General features: G+C 28.5%; 1 protein-coding gene across 2 annotated transcripts; it reads left to right on the forward strand.

The window, feature by feature from the left end:
* The first annotated feature begins 13,489 nt into the window (after nt 1-13,489).
* LOC133782548 (transcription factor bHLH123-like) lies at nt 13,490-17,076 on the forward strand. 2 transcript variants are annotated; one of them, XM_062221884.1, is made up of 7 exons: nt 13,490-14,407; nt 14,519-15,353; nt 15,468-15,593; nt 15,834-15,899; nt 16,055-16,114; nt 16,242-16,292; nt 16,414-17,076. In XM_062221884.1, the coding sequence occupies exons 1-7, from the start codon at nt 14,097-14,099 to the stop codon at nt 16,564-16,566; spliced, it is 1,602 nt and encodes a 533-aa protein (XP_062077868.1). In that variant the 5' UTR covers nt 13,490-14,096; the 3' UTR covers nt 16,567-17,076. The 2 variants fall into 2 exon arrangements, with proteins under 2 accessions (XP_062077868.1, XP_062077867.1); XM_062221883.1 differs by having other exon boundaries at nt 13,495-14,407; nt 16,055-16,120.
* Nucleotides 17,077-23,460: the final 6,384 nt, after the last annotated feature.

Here is a 23,460-nt window from a genome sequence, read left to right on the forward strand (position 1 = left end):
TGACAACTGTTGACTATTCCCATTGTTTAACAAATGTCAATTTGAAAAAAATAACATTCGATACATTGAATAGTCTATCACTGAGTTGTAGGAATACTTGTCTCATGTTCTATTTTCTAGTAAAAGAATAAATGGACATTTATTATTTAGATAATGCATTCTCCTTACCGGGAAGGCAAAAAGCCTTTCTTGGATTTTGTCAAACTAAAGCATTTAAGCTTCTTATCTATATAAGTCGCTTGAGACAATGCCAGAGGATTGTTCTTTCAATCTCTATAGACTTGAATGTATAGAACATTCTTGGCTTTTCTAAATCTAATATTTAGAAGTGTTTAGCTAACCATTTCTTTTCCATTGACGAGTTCTTTACATCATTCCCAATGATTAGAACGTTGTCAATATTAGGGATAAGAATTACAACAGAATCTTTCTGGTCAAGATCTTCAAATGATTTTGTCATGTCAGTAATTCAGTAAAGACTACGAAGACATCCATTTAAATTAATCTCATATTCCATGCATAAAGTAGTGGATAAGATAATGTAAACAGATTTAAGTTTGGTTACAGTAGAATATATTTATTCAAGTAATAAATTCTTCATTCTGTTCATAGCCTTAGGCTATTAATTTAACTTTGAAAAGTCTATACTTTCCTCTGTTCTCCTCTTCATCTTGAATATCCTGTTTCAAACCGAAGTTCAATGAACTTTAGTTGGATGTTCAAGAATCCAGATGTCATAAAATTCCAAATTCCATTTCTTGATTCATGGTGTTTCAATCATTGTTTTTCGTAAAACTTTTTCATTTTCATATACTAGTATGTGAATGACGTATAGTTAGATTGTGTGACACAATCTAACTATCTTTACATTTGTAATGAAGTAGTTACTAACTAACGCTCCCACTACAACAATGCTTTACAGAATTTGTGATATTATTTGGTTTTATCATTGTTAATTATCAGTAACTTGCTTACTTGACTTGCAGTCATTATTTCTAGTACAATTTAACTAGAAAATATAGTGATTATAATAATCATGCTTTATTAAAGTTTCATTTAAAAAGATACAAACTCTTTTGTAATCTTTTATGATTATTAAACTATTTCACTAAATGACTTTATGGAAAATTTTAAATTTATTCACATAACCACTTATGAATCCCAACGTCTAAGTCTTTGATGTTGTACAATCAAACATGTACACAGTATAACAAGTGTTAAAATTATAGAAATAATAAAGACGATAATGATTACTCATGATCTATTTAATCTTATCCGATATGATTATATTCCATTTCCAAAAAACTAATTTTGCTTAGCATTCTAGTTGTATGTGAGTTCGGTTTGAATTCCAAGTTCATATGCAAATTACTTGAATTCCAAATTCAAGTTTAGACTTCCATTTGATAAGATCAAATAAGTCTCTAAGTGACTTTGCTTTGAATGTTGCACGAAAATTTCTAGAAATTTTCTTTGCATTCAATCAAAGTTAATCATATCTAAAATAAATGTCAATCAATATTGACTCATTATTTATTATTTCTTTTAGCATTGAACATTAAAAGGTTCAACATACATCTCTATGTATTAGCTAAATGATTATGTGATTTTTGAGCCTTTATAAGAGAAATGTCTTTTGGTTAACTTTAATAGACTATATAAAAAGGGTGAGAACCATTGAATGGTTGCAATAAAATACTATCTTTTATTTGTTTTATGTGTCTAATTAATTACAAATCAATCTAAAAAAATAATTCACATATATGTTTCATTTAATTGTGGTTGGAATAAGATGTCTTATTAAATCTATAATTCGCACAATAATGAATAATTCATAATTATCATTTATACTCATTGATGAAACAGGTGGAACAAGTATATTTTAAAAATAACAAATGCATTTATTATTCAAAAGAAATACTAAACTTGTTCATTCATCAAATAAAGGAATCCAAAAACATAGTTTCTAGAAGGAATTCTATAACTATTTTAAAGAAAGAACTTATTAATTTATTTCATAATGAAAATTAACTATTTCAAAATGACTAAAAATTTAAATTGTTTTAAACTAAACAAAATAAATTTCTAAACTAATTTTTTCTTTATTCAATTTTCTTCATCATTTTTTCTTCGCTTTGGTTTCAATGCAACTACTCTTTTTTTCAAAATATTTATGCATCCCTGGAAACAAGAACATATAAAAAATAATATTAGTGGCATAATTTTGAATCAACCATTCAAAAATATTAAAGAAAAGTTTTTGAGTAAATCGAATTTACCCCGTATTTCAAAAATTGAGCATGTTCAATAGCATCATCCTTTATCATGGCCGACATCTCGTATGAAATTTCAATAACCATATATCTTTCTTTAATGTCGCCAAGCATGGTCGATAACATGCATTGAAGTGCCAGGTGATTTGATCTCATCATTTCACCATATTTTTCATGTTCATCAAAGATGATAAAATGCTTGGAACCACTGGTGGTAGATCATAGATCGCTCCATACAAGTTTTGTGTTCCGAAGACAATGTGAATCCTATTGTACCATCTTCTTATGTGGTTAAGACTAAATGGAATTATTTCCAGTGAGATATGTTTGATTTCCCAAGTTTTCAAGCACATGATCAGGATTAAGAGAATTAACCATTGTTGCTGGAAATAAATAAATAAAATATAATGAATTAAAACATATAATAAATATCATATTTTATTTGGAAAAGTAAACATGATGCATGAATGCAACATTTAAAAAACACATAAAAATATATACTAATCCATAATAAATTAATTTGACAATTAATGGATGATCGATAAAATATGATGTGCAAGTATACACAATCGATTCAAGTAATAAAATAGTAAGTATCATTCCCACAAGGACTAAACCAATTACCAATAATTGCTTTTGAATTTCTATTTGGCTGTAAAAAAAATTAGAGTGATTTTTAAACTAAGACTTAAAATTTAAATAAACTTTGCAATGATAAAGATTGATTCAATAATTAAAAAACCTAGGGTATTAACTTCATCAACTTTTCATTATATTAGTTTTACTAATTAGTTATAAATATCTTCTTCCTATTCTAATAGCAGGTTAATAAAAATCGATTCCTATTCTTTTTCTAGATATAAGATCTCAACCTATATGCATGTTTTCTACATCTCTGTGATAAACTTAAACACATAGCAAACATGAAGTATAGAAACATAATTGCTACACAAGCCATATAGGTAATTTCATCCAATATGTAACCTATGTCTATATAACGACAACATATTCACTTTGCATCTTTTGAATTTCGAATCAAAATCATAAATCAAGGAAATATATTGATCAAGTATTTACTAGCATTAGACAAACATTATATAAATTAGAATAAAGAAGAAGAATCAATAGAACATCATAATAAAATTAAATAGAAATCCAAGCGACTACATTAAACACTAGATAAAAATGTTTAGTTCATATCAGACATGACTAAAACAACAAAATAATCATTCAGAAACATAAAATTCAAAAGCTTGACGAAAAAATAGAAAATATAAAAGTGCATAAAAAAATGTCTCAGAATCAAATTTTCTCTCTAAATTCATAATTAGAAATCTGACTTAATTATAATTAAAACCTAAAGTCTGAATTTATACAAAAAAAAAAATGAATTCTTCCTTTTTTTTTTCAAAGGGGGGTCACGACCTGACCTTTCTTAGGTCGCGGCCCGTGTCTTTTCTTAGGCACTTCAGCCTTAGTCAGAATCTGCAGGCGCCGCGACCCTTTTCACCCAGGTCGTGGCCCACCTCTCCATGCGCCTCTTGAATTTGCCTTTATTTCTTCTAGCACTGCGACTCTCTTGACCAAGTCGCGGCCCTAATTACTCTCAGCAGGTTATGCAGCCTCTGAATTTGCTAGAGTCGCGACTCTAATTCTATTTTTTCAGAATTTGACCAATTTAAAGCCTTCCTTCATCAACTTCACCAAAAACTTCTTCTAGCTTCTACTTAATGCCAATTTGACTTGAACAACCATTAAAAGTTTCATTTTCCACCATTTTTTCTTCTTTTCGCGTTTAGCTCATGATCCAAAGCACCCACCTAAAACAAAGACAAACACAAGTGTAATCTTGCACAAAACAAACAAAAAGACTCAAGATTACCACAAAAACACAACCTAAAATGACACTAAAATAGAGTTATCAAACTCCCCCAAACTTACTCTAATTTTGCTTTAATTAAGAGAATGTCATTTTTATTTTAATAAAGCCTTTTTCATTAAAACATCATATTAAACAACTTTAATATTGATATACCATCTTAACTAATTAAGACTAAATTTATTATTATATGAATTATAACATATGAACATATAACAAAATATAAGAAGTTCCTAATAGCATGTTTCTACACGAATGAAATGCATATTGATTGCATATTGTGTGAGTATATGAATGGCATGTTATAATGCATGACAAATATTAAACATTTTAATCACATTCAAACATTTATAATAAGTAAATAAAAGCGGGTATGGTAACTTTTGGGTATTTATAGAAAAATTTCAACTCTTACAAAAAAAAAAATACATGAAAATGTAGTCTAGACTAACTAAAGCTTGATTAAGAGTACTTTGATCTTGAACCTTGAGATGTAGTCTTGTTGAGCCAATGCCACCTTGTTCCATATCCATTTTGAATTATATAACTTTTTAATTATTTTCAACAAACTTTTAAAATCATTAAACTTTGGGTTTTAACACCCAAAAGTTTCTAAGGCCCAATTTGAATTTTTATAATTTAATTCAAAAATATAAAATTAAACAATTTACTTTTAATAAACTAAAATTCAAGATAATTTTAATTTTGGAAATTTTAATTATGGAAGATAACAATTAAAATATTTTTAATTAGGGAAAATAATCAACATTATTTCAATTAAAGAAATTTCCAAATTAAAACCATTTTAATTCAATTTCTGATTTTTAATTAAATGAACAATTAAACAATAATTATGGTAACAACACACTAGGGTTTGTAAAGTACAAACCCTAGGTGTGTACCAAGGGTGTGGCGGCTGGAGGGTGGTCCAACGGTGGAGGAGCGACTCGGCTGGGCACAGGGGCGTGCTGGCTGACAGGCACAGCTGGGCGCAGGCAAGCGCACAGAGGTGCGGGGCGAAGGCGCGCACGGGCTGGTTGGCACGGGAGGGGGGGGGGGGGGTGGCTCAGGGCTTGGGCTTGGGCTCGGGCCACCTCTTGAATTTTTACCCAAAATTTATAAAAATAAATTACCAAATTCCTATGCCCCAAAATGGCATACATATTTCATCTAGAAATTTTAAGAACAATTCCTAAACCCAAAAAAAAACTCATTAAAAACAACCCTTAAGAATCTATCATCATGAAAATAAACATCCATCCATTCAAACATATATCACATATAATATAAAAGTGCATAAAATCCCACACAAAAATTAATAATATATATAGATTAATGATATGCTCTGGTACCAACTGTTGGAAAAACATCCAGAGCACGCAGGGGAATATGCGTGGTAGGCCCATTGTATCCAACAATAAAGAATTTCATCATTCATATAAATAGTTTATATGAACATGAGAACATCCAAATAGAAACATTAACATACAATATTATTAATCATGAACCATATATATAAATATACAATATATTTATATATAACATATAAACACATAAACATATGAATATTCAAGAATATAAGCATTTACCTCTTGAAGCATATCAAGTTCCTTGAGTCTTTTCGTATACTTATCGATCTTCCTATCCAACGCTTTTAGTACTCAAACCACGATCTTCTGGAGTGTTTTCTACACCTCAAGATGTGTGTGGGCACATGGAGAACATTTGTTTGCAATTTTAGGAATCACAAGTATTTCTCAACACATGCAAATTTGGATTATGGTCTGAGAATGGTTAGAATAAAGAAGAAGAAGAAAGACTTTTTGTCAGACAAAAATTATGAGAACTATTCTAACTTGTGTTTTTCTTATTATTATTCTATATCATATATATAGAGATTATTCTATTACATTATTATTCATAATAATAATAATAGTACTATAATAATAATATCATAATGATGATAGGAATTGATTTAGATAAATATCTAACTTACCAAAATTTGAAAAAAATAATTTTTAAATTATTAATTAAATAAATAAATAAAGTAAAAAAAACACTGATACAATATCAGTGTATTGATACACGCACGACATAGTCCTTGGACTGTGTCATGTGTGAACTGCTATATTCCTTTTCAGGGATATTTTAATTTTCATTTATTTAACTAAAATCAATCTTCCACAAAATAAGGTATTTATCTTTTTAAGGAAAAGTCGACACCATATTTCAAAATTTAAATTTTAAATTCAAAATTCAAATTGATGATGATCATTATCATCATATTTCAAAATTCAATAAATCAAAAACTATTTTTGACTAACCAATTTTATTTTCTCCCACTCAAATAAAATAATTAATTTCAAATTTTAATTAATTTATTTATATAAATATGAATTTTGAAAATTATATATTTAAATTAATAAATATATTTTCAAAAATTAATAATTAATTCCAAATTAATTATTCAACCCCAATTATCATATAATTGTATACTTGACCCGAAGAATAAAATTCTTCTCAAATTTCTAAATTACAGTTTTACCCTTGTATAAACTCTTACCTTGATATGGTGTTGATAGAGCTACCCTGGGGACCTATGGACCTATAATATCAATATCCAATAAATATTATACTATTAATCAAAGCTCTTTGATTAAATAATCATATTTATTAATCTCGTTATTACTCCACTATAAATATGAGATTGAACTCTTGATAATTATAGACATATATTTACTGAGTACTTTATTAAATAATAAAGTGTCCATTGATATAATCATTACATACAACGTTAATCCTCTATTAATGGTTCATAATTAAAAGGGAATAAAATTACCATTTTAGCTATATCTTGTTCCTAGAGTACCATTGACTTTACTAGTGAAGGTTGTGTCACAACAAGTTTGTGACATGAGCGCTCATAACATTTTCAGTTCCAAAAGTCAACCCAATAGGGAACCATTATTCAATCTATAAGAAGGAATATATTCCATATCTGTTAAACTACGTCCCCAGCCATATATATCATTGAGTCCCCAAAACAATTGTTCTTAGCCTGATCATTCTGACAAACCTTAATGCATGAATCAAATGATCAAATGACATATATATGAGTTCATAACAACCTCAAGATTAAGATCATCGTGTATATGATCATCGTTTGATGTGTTTGATTAATACTACGAAATGGTGTATTAACAAGTCACATCTGGTCCAGTTCTATATATCACTGTATATAAAGTACCTTCACTAAAGTGTCATACTACACTAGTGATCCGGGTCTAGGTAACTTGTATTCATAATACTAGCAAACCGTACTAGGAGTAATTAATCTAAAGATTCCATAATTTTATTTTACTGCGAACTAATTTAAGTTTATTATCTTAATCTCAATCATCTCATACTAATATGAGATTAAGACCACATAGATAAACTTTGAAATTTTCTTATATTTACTTAATATTATCAACATAATATTGGGCATAGTCTATATATAACAATTCAATTCAATTATTTATTTCATTTAAAATATTTTCAACTACAATTGCTTTAAGGTCACTATTCCCAATACTTGGAACCTTGAGCATTCATTTTTCTTGGTTCCTAGAGGTCCTCAGAACCTTGAGCATTAATTTTTGCTTGGTTTCTAGAGGTGCTCAGACCCTTGAGCATTAGTCTTTGCTTAGTTCCTAGAGGTCCTCGAAACCTTTAGCATTCATCTTGTTGGGTTCCTAGAGGTTCTCGGAACCTTCAGCATTCATTTTGCTTGGTTCCTCGAGCTTATCGAAACCTTGAGCATTCATCTTGCTTGGTTCCTAGAGGTCATCAAAACCTTGAGCATTCATCTTGCTTGGTTCCTTGAGGTCCTCAGAACCTAGAGCATTCATTTTGCTTGGTTCCTCGAGGTCCTCAGAACCTTGAGCATTCATCTTGCTTTATTCCTAGAGGTCCTCGAAACTTTGAGCATTCATCTAGCTTGGCTCCTAGAGGTCCTCAGAACCTTTAGTATTCCTCTTGCTTGGTTACTTGAGGTCCTTGGAACCTAGAGCATTCATTTTTCTTGGTTCGTAGAGGTCCTCGAAACATTGAGCATTCATTTTCCTTGGTTCGTAGAGGTCCTCGAAACCTTGAGCATTCATTTTGCTTTGTTCCTTGAGGTCCACAAAACCTTGAGCATTCATCTTGCTTGGTTCCTAGAGGTCCTCGAAGCCATTGAGCATTCATCTTGCTTGGTTCCTTGAGGTCCTCAGAATCTTGAGCATTCATCTCATCTATCTTTGATCTTGGAGCCACTCGCCTAGCTCGGAAGTGGAGCGTCTCGTAAAAGCTCGCCTAATTAGCCTACGAGCAGCTCAGATCTTCTTACTGTCACTATTAAAAGATCGACAAAGTCAATTAGTGCTACGTCGAAGGCCTAAATTTCTGGTCCTTGTAAAGATAAACCTAGAGAGTTCACACGATAACTCAGTCTTATGCAAACATGAAGACTTACTTGTGGGGTAATTGTTATATCCATTTCTAGAGTGTCATTCTCATCGGCCCAGATCATGCCTAAGGCCTAGTCACTTGTAACTTTGTATAATTTTTGGGCCAAGCCCAATTACTTAAGCCCACACTCAAATGTAACCCTACCTCTTCAATATAAATAAGAGGAGTAGAGACCAAGAGAAAAGGGGGGAGGGGCGACAGCTTTTTACAGAAACAGCTCTTCATCTTCAATGGAGCAAAATAGCTAAAAGCTAAATACAAATGTATTCCATGACTTGCGAGATGAATGACAGTGACTAAGTGGATGTAGGTCATCTTTTTGGGGCTGAACCACTATAAAACTCTCTCTATCCATTAGTTCTGTGCACTAGAAACATCTCATGTACTTTATTTAACTTTCACAAATCTTCTCAATATTATTCTTTGGGTGTTAGACGAGTTAACGAAAAAATTAGTCAACACTACTTATTTTGTGTCTTCTGGCATACCCCTATTTAGCACCCATCGAACCCCAACGAACCACCATCGAGTAATATTATACAATGGGTTTTATAATACCTATCGAGTAAGAATCAAACTACAATCGAGCCCCATCGAGTAATGACCTAAAACCCTTTATGACCTAACTTATCGAGCCCCCATCGATCATTACTACACATTGTTATTCTAATAGCTATCGTGTAGCCATCAAACTAGCATCGAGTCCCTATCGAGAAAATAATTGAAACCCTTTCCAACTTAACCAATCGAGGCCCCCATCGAGCATTACTAACAATGTGTTTTTAGAAACCTATTGAGTAACCATCAAACCAACATCAAGCACCATTAATGCAATGACTTGAAACCCTTTCTGACCTAACCTATTGAGCCCTTATTGAACCATATCGATCAAACATCGAACCACCATCGAGCAACACCAGAAAACCCAGGGAAAAACCCATAAATTACTTTCAACATACCCAAAACAAGACAAAAACACACACAATCCTACATTCTAACACTACAAACATTCAAAAACAAATGAAAATTATGGGGTAATTAATGGTTACCTTTGTAATGGGGGTAGGACGCCGACGGGTTTGAGCTGGGTTTTGGGTTGGTTTGGCTAATGCGAGAACGAGAGGGAGGGAGTCCAAACCTAGAGGCCCTGGGTTTTGGGTCAAGTTTTGTCAAAGATCTGGGTTTTTTTGTCGAGATTGAGAGCAGAGAGGAAGTTCCGTGGGTGGGTCGGGGTGATGCGAGATTGAGAGGGAAAGTTGGGATCGAGCTTCAGAGTCGAGAGGGAGAAATCGAGAGTGAGAGAGAGAATAGCCCAAACTGAAACAACTGAGAGAGATCGACAAGAAGACAAGTTGTCAAAACCAAGAGAGAAAGTGAGATAGTGAAAGAGAGAATAGACAATTGAAAATTTTGGGAGAAAAATTTGTGCCTAGGGTATTTTGAAAAAAGTGGCATCATTTTATGATATGAATAGCAACGGACATTTTTTTTTAATTAGTAACCCCATTAAATATAGACACTCAAATTTCCCTATTCATATAAATAAGATGGGGCATGGTGCAAAATGACCCTTAATATTGTGTGAAAGTAAGTAAATGTCCATATTTTTAATTTTGTAGTGAAATAGCCTAATCATCTATTTAATATCACATATTACCAAATACATCCTCTAACAAATTACTATTTTATTCTAAATATTTTAATATTATGGTATATGTATATTAGTTTTGTTTAATTAGTTTTTATTTTAAAGTTATTTTGATTTTTTTTCGTTTTTTATAGGTTGTTGAATGATATACCATGCCACAAAATATATATACTAAGGTGAAAAATAATATACCATCAAAACTTACAAAATTATTACTCAAAAATGTATATACTATGCTAACAAAGTTATATACTACTATTAAAATGTATATACCATGATACAAAATTATATACTACCACTATGTATAATAAAATAGAAATTAAAAATCACAAAAAAAAATTATATACCATACCACAAAAAAGATATACACTAATTAGAAAATAATATACCAACAACCTATAAAAAACTTAAAAAATCAATATAACTTTAAAATAAAAACTAATTAAACAAAACTAATATACATATACCACTATATTAAAGTCATACAGTTCTAAATAAATAAATAAATTATAAAAAAGGGCAATTTAGGTAATCAATAATGTAAAAGGGTCATTTATCAACCATTTAAAAAATGAGGACATTAGCTTCTTGATGGCTTTATTTTAGGCCATTTCCTATAATTTCTCAAATAAGATCGAGCATCTTTCTACTCTCATCGTACCCGTAAATATCCATCAAATATAAATTTACCTTACCCTAAACCTTAGATTGGGTTTTATTCTACGAGTAGAATACCACAAATAAAATAGATTTTTGAATTAAATCATCATCTCTACTCAACATCTCAAACACACATTAATAATTAATTTCTTAAAAGAAATATTAATTAATATGTAAGTGTGAATTGTACCACAACAGATATAAATCACACCATTCACCTACAAAATTTTCAACTGACTTTTATTTTTTCAGAAATATATTAATGCTTTCGGCAATGATATAAGCTAGACTATAAAACGTATATAAATTATAGATGTTAATTAATTAGTTAATTGCTTACATACTCACAAAGCAAAGACATTTTTATATTTTGTAAACGTTGGCTTTTGCATATTTTAACATCGACGGGTAAACATGTACATCAATAATATTTTGATTATACTGTTAATTACCAGGACTTTTGTTACCAAAGTATTAGTAATTAATAGGATCATGATGATTTTTTTAATAAAAGCTCGACATATTAATTTACCATTTTCCTTTATTTATGCATATTATTCTGTAAAGTCTATAGATTGTCGCATTTTTCCACACGGAAAAAAAGTTGACGAAATATTTTCAAGGAAGATAGAATATGAAATTATACATCCCATATATATATACACACTCAACATAGGAAAATATAGAGATTAATTTCTAAATTTTTTTGACTACAAGTTACGGCACATGTCAATATGATCTTATCTTTGACTAACTATAATATTATTCAACTTCCAATATACGCAAACATGACATTAAATCGTGAAAATTATACAATTCTAGTTCTGGCATAATTACCAAATGACTATACATATAAAATCGAAACCAGAAAATAATTCCACAAAACAGAAAACGCAAATACCGAGTCATTCACCAACAAAATAAATTAAATTAATTAAGTAGTCAAGCTGTGTAAATTAAGTCTCACAAGTCGGTTCTTTTGATATCATGTCATTTTTTGACTATAGATTATTAACCTATGTGGATGATGCAGACAGTCAATTGTCAAATTCTTTCATTTTTAATTTTTTTTTTCCATAAAACAATATTTGGAGTTAATCAATTCGGTTTATTTCTAATTCAAGTACTATTTCTGAAGGTATATAATATGAACCAAAAAATTATCATAATGTTAACTCATTAATATTATTCGAGTTTGATTGAGAAGGGATCAAGTGGTAATTAATTACGACATATTATATATATCGAGTGTGCCGTAACTTTGAATTTCATCAAGATATCCATGAAAAAAACGGTGCTGAAATTATGAGGATATTTTGTATCTCCACTAATAATTATATTGCACATGAATATATGATTATTTTATTTCTCATTTTAACTTCTTTTTCAGAAAATAAAATAATAAAGAACCAAAAAGTTAATAAGGGCATATTCTGCTTGATGGGTCCTGTATTTATTTATAACATGAAAGAGGCCACAAAAGGAAAAAATGAAAAATTGATTTCATGGTCATTGCTTTTAGACATATACCTCTCTCTCTCTCTCTTTATAAATATATATATATATATATATAAATGCTGAATGTGATATAAATATATCTCTTCTATATAATAAATAGCTTGACAACGGAAATTTTTAGTTGTATCTGTTCTTTATTTTTTTATGTTAATTTTAACACTATTTTTACATTTAAGAAAATTCTTATATTTAATAATAGTTTGTAAATAATTAATTTTAAATAAAACAAAATACATAATTAAAAAAATTAAAAAAAGATATTTTTGAGATATTTTACCATCATAATTATTTAAAAATAATAAATAATTAAACAAATTAAAATATGATATTTTTGAGATATTTTACAATAATAATTATTTAAAAATAATAAAATCATACATTTTATAACTTAAATAAAATTTAATTAAACTTAAATTTACATATTAGAATAATTCATATTAAACATATAATATAATCTACTGTGAATTAGCAACAAATTTTTTTTTTTTTTTAAAAAACTACTAAAAAATTTAAATTTAAAATTCACGTATCATATTTAATATTACATTAAAAATATAATATATAATCTTTTGTTGTTACTTCCAAAATAAAAAATTAGAACAAATATATACTTAAACAAAAATAAATAAAATAATATATTTATTTGAAATTTATATGACATTAATATATATTTAATAAAAATAATTAATAAATTTTATAAATAAAATTGAGCAAACACGCATATTGTATTGTATGTATCTAATAAATGTTAAATCTCTTTAGCTAATTAATTGTTGGAGTTTCCATATTAAGATGGCATAAAGAAGCAGCCAATTCCCATATATTATTCCCAAATGTACTTTAATGATAGGAGGTGCAAACTCACAAGGTTTCTACATCATAAAATCAAGTTCCTAAAATTTTCTCCATTAATAAAATTGATTTCTTTGTCAACGTAACGTAGATACTCATAAGTCATAACCAGAGCTTGCTTTTTTTTGTTCAATAGATTTTTTTGGTTAATAGTTAACGAAAGAGATAAATCAAAGCATGCTCTTAACGAAATTTCCAAAATGCCCTTCTTGTCTTATTCTACACAAACAGATTGGCTCTCCACAAAGGCCGACCTGTCATGACATGGTTGGCCCAAAAAATGGCACATTATATAATACTTTCTCAAATATCTCTCAATAATTAACTGTAGTACTGAACTATATATTTTAAAAAGGAAAAAAAAAATCATTCCAACCCTAAAAAATAAACAATTATAAAGAAAGGAAGAAAGAAAATTTAGTTTCAAATTGACCTTTCCCTTGTCTAATCACCCCCTGAAATGTCAACTACATCATTCTGGTGACTTCTTTCTTTTCCTTTCCTTTCCTACTTCCCAAACAGTTCAACATTCACTTCGGCCATATATACATATAAATATACAACCGAGATGCAGCGAACCGCTTTCATCATTTTATGAAGCCCACCAAAACCAAACGACAGGGATAACAAGTCCAGGGGGCCAACCAGATCGTTTGAAGACACAGACCCTCATCAAAACAAAATATATGTATTTATATAAAGAAGACTACGATTGAGTAGTTGTGAAAGCTTTATATCTATATACATACAAATTTATTGCAGCCAGGAGCTAGCCATGGCAGATGAATTCCAGACGAGTGGAAACTGGTGGGATTCATCAAGAACAGCTACGTCTTCTTCCGCTCTCAATAGCTTGGGAAGCTTCGGTAATTGGTCCTCAACAACCTCAACAGACATGGTTGATATCAAGTCAAGATCTTCTTTGGACTCCGGTACAGCTCCTTCCATGGTTTTCCACGACACCCTGAAGCTCCAACAAGCCCAAGATTCTTCTTCCGCCGCCGGAGCCGGAGACCACAACTTGCAGATGATGATGGGTTTAGGTCTTTCCTCCCAAGCCATGGATTGGAACCAAGCTGCCTTATTGTAAGTACTGTACAAGACTGTATAAGCATATATTTTAAATTGTTTGTTTGGTTGTTTATTTATTTATTTTATGTTTTGGATAATTATTTTTATAAATATATATATATATAGTAGAGGAGAAAATAAGGCTGCTTCGGAGGCTAGTAGCTTTCGTTCAATATTATTAGAAGAAAACAATATGAACTCATCGAACGGTGGCGGTGGCAACAACTTTCAACAAGAGATAACTAGTAGTAGTGGTGGAGGGCAACTTCAATGGAGTAGGCAAGATCCCAAGCTATTGTTATTCCCCGGCGATTCAACATCAAACGACACGTCGTTTAAACAAATGAACCGTGCGACTACTACACCTGGTTTCTCTCTAGATCACCACCATCATCATCAACCTCATCACCATCCTCATCACGAGTTCAGCCCTCAGTACAGCTCCGGGGACGGCAGCACCGTCACGTGCCAGCAAGGTGGTGGTTTGGCTAATAATAATAATAACAGTTCGAGTTTTCAGGTGGATTCTGCTGCTTTGTACGGAAGCCCCTCGGCCATATTACTACAAGGACTATTTGGACCCGACAATCAAATTACTACTACTCACTCTAGTTCGTCTAATTTGGCTTATAATTCACCTCCGAATTATGGTGTCATGATGAGTACAGCTGCTGCTACAACTGCTTCCAATGAAGTATTGGCTCCTATGAATTCTAGTAATTGGTCGAGCAACAGTGCCCCTACTAATAAACTGCCTCAGTTTCTACGAACTTCGCCGCCGAAGCAGCAGCCACCAACGGCTGCCAATTACAGCCATTTACAGTTCTCTAACAACGCGCCGTTCTGGAGTGCACCGGAGGCTGCTGCTGCCACCGCCATTAAGGACGTTAGGTCTAATTTCTTCTCGACATTGGCGGCGCAACCGCAGTTTCCGACTAACACTTTCGATGAAAAACCTAAGGTTGTTTTTATTATTAGGTTAAGATTCTAGGGTTATTAATAAATTTGATCTGAAATGTAACAAAAGGTTTTTAATTTTTAATAAATTTATAAAGATATATTTGATATTGAGCAGAATATATCCGAAGTTAGGGATCATCATCAGTCGGGTGGAGTGATGGCAAAGAAAAGTGGGAATGAAGCCGCATCGAATAAAAGGCCACGAAACGATCAAACTCAATCGCCTTTGCCAGCTTTTAAGGTACACTGCTATTGATTCAAAAAGCAATGACATAATGGTTGAACATGAATTGCAATACTAAATTGAGACAAACTATGATTTGTATTCGTATACATCTCTTTTCATTGAAAGAGCAAGCTATCGAGTATAGTTATTTGTAGTTAATTAATAATAAGCATATAGATTTATTTGTATGAGAGATTATTATTATAATTAGCTTATGTGTTTATTAATTTTTGTTTTACATGTAAATATATATAGGTGAGGAAAGAGAAAATGGGGGACAGAATCACTGCCCTCCAACAATTGGTTTCACCTTTCGGAAAGGTAATAAATTAAGCTACACTGAGATATTGTTCTCTCTTGATTTCATGAATTAAATCATTAATAATAGGAAAATTGAGGAAGATATTTACTTTCTTTACTGTAGATATTTTTATATATCTATGGGTTTTCTAATTATGTTGTATTGTGTGTGTCAGACTGATACAGCTTCAGTGCTCTCTGAGGCGATTGAGTACATCAAGTTCCTCCATGAACAAGTTAGTGTAAGTTCCATATAGATCAAAGTATTATGTTTTTTTTTTTTTAAAATGAAACTAATAAATACTTAATAATTCTATTTAAATATTGTATTAACGTGTTTTTTCCCCCATAAAATATAATTAGGTTTTAAGCAACCCATACATGAAAAGTGGAGCTGCCATACAGCACCTGCAGGTTCATTAATATTCTCATTATTATAAAATTATTACTTAGTTATTTTCCAAATAATTATTAATATATATGTGTGTGCATTTAAATTTAATTGAAAGAGAATGGTTTTGTTGACTAAATGCAGAACAATTCTGACAAATCTAAGGACTCTGAAGATCCCAAACAAGACCTTAGAAGCCGAGGACTATGTTTGGTACCAGTCTCTAGTACTTTCCCTATGACACATGAGACTGCAGTTGATTTTTGGACACCTACATTTGGTGGCACTTTCAGATAGAAGAAGAAGAAGAAGAGAACCCTATTCTCTCTGCTTCAACTAGGTTATTCATGTGAATATATAGTATATGTTCTATCAAAAACCCTAGCCAAGTTGGGAATGATAGGATTAAAGAAAAAATGTAGAAGCAGGAGGAGAGAAAAAAGAGAGACACCCACATATTGTAACCGGTCATGGGGATCGATATGAAAAAAGATATAATAAGTTTCAGTGAAAGAGAAATGACGATTCTACCCCCACGGGGACAATATGCTATCCTTGCTGGGCCAGCTACAGGCAAAATTTTGGCCAAAATTGGGACCATTGGGAGCATATTAATTGTTGTAATAAAAATTGAAGAATTATATTATATGATTATAGAGTTGGGTTAGGAACAAGAACAGATTCTGAGCTTAGGGAAAAGTTTTAATTCTTCTTTTTTGTGTATTTATTAGTATTATTATATATATTGTTAGAGGTCATTTATTAAACCACTCATCAATAAGAAAAGAAAAAGGAAATTTATGTGAATTTTCTGTATAATATAGAATTAAGCTGATGATGATCATGAGTTATAATAGTATATTTATATGCATATATATTTAATATTTATATTTATATGTATATGTATATATATATAGAGAGAGAGAGAGAGAGTAAAAGAAGATATAAAGGAGCTTTTATTCCTTATTGCTATATTGTGAATAGTGCTGGCACTACCTTTTGTTTAAGAGAAAAAGAAAGAAGGGCAAAAAAGAAAATAAAAATTGGGGAAAGGGAATAATTGAATTTTAGAATAGAAGAATTGCGTAAGTGTGGGGGTGGGATTGGATTGACAATCTCACTTTTTTATTTGTTTATGTGTTTGGAATATATGTATGTTAGTGGAAGTCAGAAGGTGGCCCACAATTTTTCCTATCTCTCTCGTTTCAGGTTTTTCAGATAATTTTTTTTTTTTTTTTTTTTTTTTGTGTTAGATAGAGAAGACTAGAGCTTGAAAAAATTGTATTGTTAATAGATGCTATGCTATATGGGGTCACTGATTTTATGCTGTTTATCGAATGGTCACATTGAGGGGCTTCTATTGGAAGCTAATGGAAGGCCAAAACTAGCTCGATCCTCTCCTCTCTCTCCATGAATTTTTCTTTATCTTCTTGTAGAAATTAGAATTTATGTTAAAAAATAGACTTATTGAAATTCTATCATTTTTCATATTAATTAATCGTAATATAATATTTTTTTATCTATGTATTCTATTAATAAAAAATTATAGAAGAATGAAAAGGATTGGAAAAGAGTTTCCATACTTCATGATTTTCCAATATACAATTGAGAGGAAATTAAGATTGTGTTCTACTTTTATTCTTTTTTTTTCATCTTAAATAAAAAACCATCTTATAGAGAGACTAATAACTATATTAATCCACAAATAACTAAGCGAAAAAAATAGCACCTAGCACAAATAGTAATTAGTCTAAGGCCAGGCTGCTTGATTGGTGGAATAATTTATATAAATAAACAGAATCGGTCTTCAGATAATTTTGTGTTTGTAGCTCCTAAAGAATCGGTCTATTCTTGCTCGTAATGTTATACTATTTAAAGTGAAAAAATAGACATCTAGATATTAATTAATGTTCCATAATCATTAGAGAATATACTATATAACGAAAAAACTTATATTCCCACTCTAATTTAATCATATATAAAGAGTGAAGAATAAATATATAGAAAAAAATTTAAAAAAAAAAACAAAAACAAAACTATATATGCGCTAGCCTATAATAATAATACTAGTAATATTTATTAAAAAGATCCCAGCTTAGCGATGAAGCTACTTAATATATAGTATGCTATAATTATAAACAAATATTAGTATTATTAGTAACATCAACTTTATATTGATGAGAATTGAAAAACGAATGAATGCCAAATCAAATCTTTGAAACGTCATTATTAGTATTATTATTTTAGTATATCTTATAGGTTTTATAGCCTATGATATGAGGACAACATGTGTTGACAAATTAACTCAAGTTATTAATTTAATTATACCATATCTCACTAGAATTATTTTTACCCCGATTAATGGTGAATATAATTATTTATCTCTGTATATATATATATGATGAGCTTCTAAGTCCAACTAACGTGCTAGCTAGCTATTAATTTTCGCCAATATTATCAATCAATCAATAAATATACGAATATTATTAATTTGTATAAAGTTTTTCTTGGATAAAAAGCAATGTTAAAAGGAGTTTTAATTGTGCATCGATCAGCAATGATGCATGTGTTTCCACTTCATGCATACGTGTGCTAGGATCAGCAAAACAAGTACTGTTTTCTCTCTCTATATATATACTCAAAATCGCAATGAAAAAGAGATATATGTGTATTTACATGTATATAGATATGTTAGTGCCTTAAGTTCCTGAACATACATCCTCTGTATAAATATATATAATTTTCTATTAATAAATATAAATTGTTTGTGTAAATATATAGTATATATATATATATACAAAAAGAGAATCTTCTTCGAACAAATTAGCACTACTCCTCGTATAAATGATGTCTATCCCACTACTCATCAAAGTATAAATTCATTCTGTCTTGACCAACGCATTACAATAGGTAAAACAATCAACAATGCTTTTACTTCGGTACCTAATTTGACTAAACCAAACATATAAATCTATATATGTATATATATATATATATATATATATTTGGATATTGACAAAAGCTTAATTCTCATTAATAAACCACTCAATTATTTTAAATATGTCCTCGAACAAACACAATATTATAAATAATAATCATTATGTTAAAAAGCGTTCGCTTAATTTGTAAATTAGAGCTGTTGAGAAAATAAGGGCCAAACTAGTTGTATGGTGCTAACTTAGCTAGTTAGAATGTCTCTCCAGATTAATATGATATTTCTTCTTTGTTAGAAAGTGTTTTTCCCCTTTAAAGAAAAGAAAAGAAAGAAGTAACCTATTTAATAGAGAGAAATAGTCGAAATGGAAATTTGTTTGCATACGTGACCAGTATATATTTTCAAAGATTTTGTTAAAATAATACTAATGGAAACTATTGTTTTTAACATATAGTAAAGAAAATTGGTGGCACTAATCTTATGTAGTTCATTTTGTTGCACTTAAATCCTTATGCAAACTTTTAGCTGAGAAAATCTCTGCTATTACGCATGTGATGCAAACGTTAGTCCCTCAACTGTAAAGTATGTCAAGTGGTACATGTAGTAGCATCTAATTGGTGGTAAAATTCACTTTTGAGAAATTTGCGGCATATATAGGGGCTGTTTGGTAACACTTAAAAAAATAGTTTTTTTATTTAATTAATTAGAAATTTGAAAATTAAACATAAAATGTGTTTGATAACTCTATTTTTATTTATTATTTTTTTAAATTTTAATTAAAATTTATTAAATTTTGAAAATAAAAAAATTTTACTTTCAAAATTTTTTTAAACAGTTTTCATTTTTTTCCTTTTATTTTTTTCTTCTCTTCTTCAAATTAACACCTTATATTGTTAAACAAAAAATAAAAATAAAAGTTATCAAACACATTTATTATTTTTTGTTTTTAAAAACAAAAAACAAAAAATAGTTGCCAAACATATTTTCATTTTTTTAAAATAAAGAAACAAAAATAAAATTTTATTTCCTTTTTTGTGTTTAAAAAATTCAAAAACAAAAATTTTACCAAACACAACCATAATTAACAAAAAATTAAATAAATAATTTATTTGTGGCAAAATTCACTTTTGAGAAATTTGTACTTTGATGGGTATGTAAATGTTTTGTTGTCAAAAATTAAATAAATAATTTATTCACCTCAAAAAATTATTTAAATATAATTAATAAATTATTGAAATGTTAATTAAAACAAAAACAATAAACAATTGATCTAAACAAAACAAAGAATTTAATAAATTTTTAAGATGAATTTTTTATTGTTTTTGTTTTAATTAACTGTTCAATAAATTGATAATTAGATTTTAGTATTTTTTAATTATTATATTTTAATTAACAACTTATTGAAATGGTAGTTAAAACAAAAATAATAAAAATATCATCTTAAAAAAGCTAAGAATTTAATTGATTTTTAAGATGAATTTAGATTTTTTTAGATCATTAATTTGTTAATTAGATTTAGTAATTTTTTGAGATGAATAAATTATTTTATTTAATTTTGGCAACAAAAGATTTGCTCAGGCATTGAAGTGCAACAAAATGAGCTACATAAGTATTTATGCCACAAATTTCTCAAAAATGAATTTTACCGTCAATCTAGTACTGCCACGTGTACCGCTTGACACATTTAATGTCTGCACAAAATATATAACAAGAGAAATGTTTGCCTCCAAAAAATTTATATAGAGATTAAAGTGAAACAATATGAACCCGTATGAATTAATGTTGCAAATTTCCCATGTAGTAATAATTTAATGAAGTTTAGAATCACCAATTATAAGAAAAAGAATTCCACGTTGGTTATGCTTTAAGGTTGAAATTGAAGTATTGATATATCAATACAATCTCAATCGGAATAGAAATGTAAGGATGCGTGATTGCTTATTATTATTATTATTATTATTATTATTATTATTATTATTAAATCTATGGTAACATATATCTATATATCTCTTTTATATAATAAATGTGTTGATAACGAATTTTTTTTATTTTAACAGTTTTTTATTTTTTTAATGTTAATTTTAACAGAATATTTTTATATTGAACTGAATATTCTTATATTTAACGGTAGTTTGTAAACACTTAAACTTAAATAATATAAAATTAATAATTAAAAAATTAAAATAGGATATTTTTATGATATTTTACAATGATAACTATTTAAAAATAAAAAATAATTAAACAAATTAAAATATGATATTTTCGAGATAGTTTACAATGATAATTATTTAAAAATAATAAAAAATTAAAATATCATATTTTTGAAATATTTTACAATGATAATTATTTAAAAATAATAAAATCATACGTTTTATAACTTAAATAAAATTTAATTAAACTTAAACTCACTTATTAGAATAATATCATATTAAACATATAATATAATCTACTGTCAATTAGCAACAAATTATTTTTTTTAAAAAACTAGCAAGAAACTTAAATTTAAAATCCACATATAATATTTAATATTACAGTAACATATAATATATAATCTCTTGTTGTCACTCCCAAATTAAAAAACTAGAACAAACATAAACTTAAACAAAAATAAATAAATTATTTAATTAAAATTGGATATTTATTTGAAATTTATACGACATTGATATAAATTTAATAAAAATAATTAATAAATTATATAAATAAAACTAAGCAAACGTGCATATTGCACGTTGCTTGTATCTAGTATATACATAAATCAGAGCTTCAAGGAGATGATGCGACACTCTAAAATCTCTACAAAACATTCTTTCTATTTTCTCCTTAAATTAAAATTTTAAATTAATAATATTATATATAAATATCTCATATTATATATAATATTATAACATGAATATTAAACTATGTTTACAATGCAATATATCTCAAAAAATATTTTCAAGTATGTTTTATGCACCTAACTTCAAATTTAATTAGCTAACCAAGTATTGGTAATAGTATTGTTTGAATTTTGGTTCTTTATATATATATTTTCTTATTATATTATAATTATGTTTTTTATTCAAAAGTGAATAGTTGTACAAAATATTATAATTATTATCATCAATCATCAATATTAATAATTGTATTTTTCTCTCATTTGATATTTTCTTAAGCTTGTGACAAAACGATATTACTAATGGTATTGTTGATTCGTGATTTTTTTTCACTATAGTAAATAAATGTTTTCTAGATTGTAATTTAGTGGACATTCTATCAGCAACAAAAAATGTTGAGTTTGATGTGAAAGCACAATTTTAGAAACAAAGAATATATAATTAATTAAAAATTATATTATTATGACAATTGAAATTAATATTTTTTTTGTTAATTAAATTATAAATATAAATAAACGTTAATTTTTCACATTTTTTTTTATTTTAATTTTCTAATTTATGGCTATTAATTAATTAAGGAAAACACTCTATCCATTTTTACTTTTTTCACATCTTTATTTTAACAATAATTAGAATAGATGTCAATTAAAAATTTCTATATAATAATAATAAATAATCTATCAATTTGTATTTTAAACCTTCTGTGAAAACACGAGATTCAAATGTTAGCTTTTATAATAAATAATCCAAATGGGTAGTCAACCAAATGCACATGGTTAAAATAATCTATCTATATATTTCTATTTTTAACTTTTTGACAAAAAACAAGGTCCACAAGTTAATCTTAAGAAAATAAAGAGTCCAAACGGGTAATCGGCTAAAATATATAGTTCAAAATTGTGTGAACTTTTATAAAAAAAACATAAATTATATAGATAATTATATATATTTATATAATTTACTTTTTATAAAGAATTTTTAACCTTTTGGATAAATACATAGTCCAAAGGTTAATTTTTAAAAATAAAGGGTCAAAGCGAGTAATCCGTCAAAATATAGTATTCAAATAATTGATCTACCAATTTCTATTTTTAACTTTTTGAAAGAACTTAAGGTCCACAAGTTCATTTTTAAAAATAAAGGTTCCAATGGGAAATTGGCCAAAATACAAGGTTCAAAATGGTGTGAACCCTTATAGAAAAAATAAATTATATAAATGTGTATAATTTAATTTTTATAAAGAATTTTGAACCTTTTGAATAAATACATAGTCCAAAAGTTAATTTTTTAAAATAAAGATTCAAAATGGGTAATCGACCAAAATATAGTATTCAAATAATCAATCTATCAATTTCTATTTTTAACCTTTGGACAAAACACGAG

This window comes from Humulus lupulus, chromosome 6, assembly GCF_963169125.1.
Source record: "Humulus lupulus chromosome 6, drHumLupu1.1, whole genome shotgun sequence".
Lineage (NCBI taxonomy): Eukaryota > Viridiplantae > Streptophyta > Magnoliopsida > Rosales > Cannabaceae > Humulus > Humulus lupulus.

Coding starts and splice junctions, on each gene's coding strand:
- LOC133782548 (XM_062221883.1), top strand. CDS start 14,097: ATGGCAGATGAATTCCAGACGAGTGGAAACTGGTGGGATTCATCAAGA. Junction 14,408..14,518: donor TGGAACCAAGCTGCCTTATT/GTAAGTACTGTA, acceptor ATATATATATAG/TAGAGGAGAAAATAAGGCTG. Junction 15,594..15,833: donor CGCCTTTGCCAGCTTTTAAG/GTACACTGCTAT, acceptor AAATATATATAG/GTGAGGAAAGAGAAAATGGG.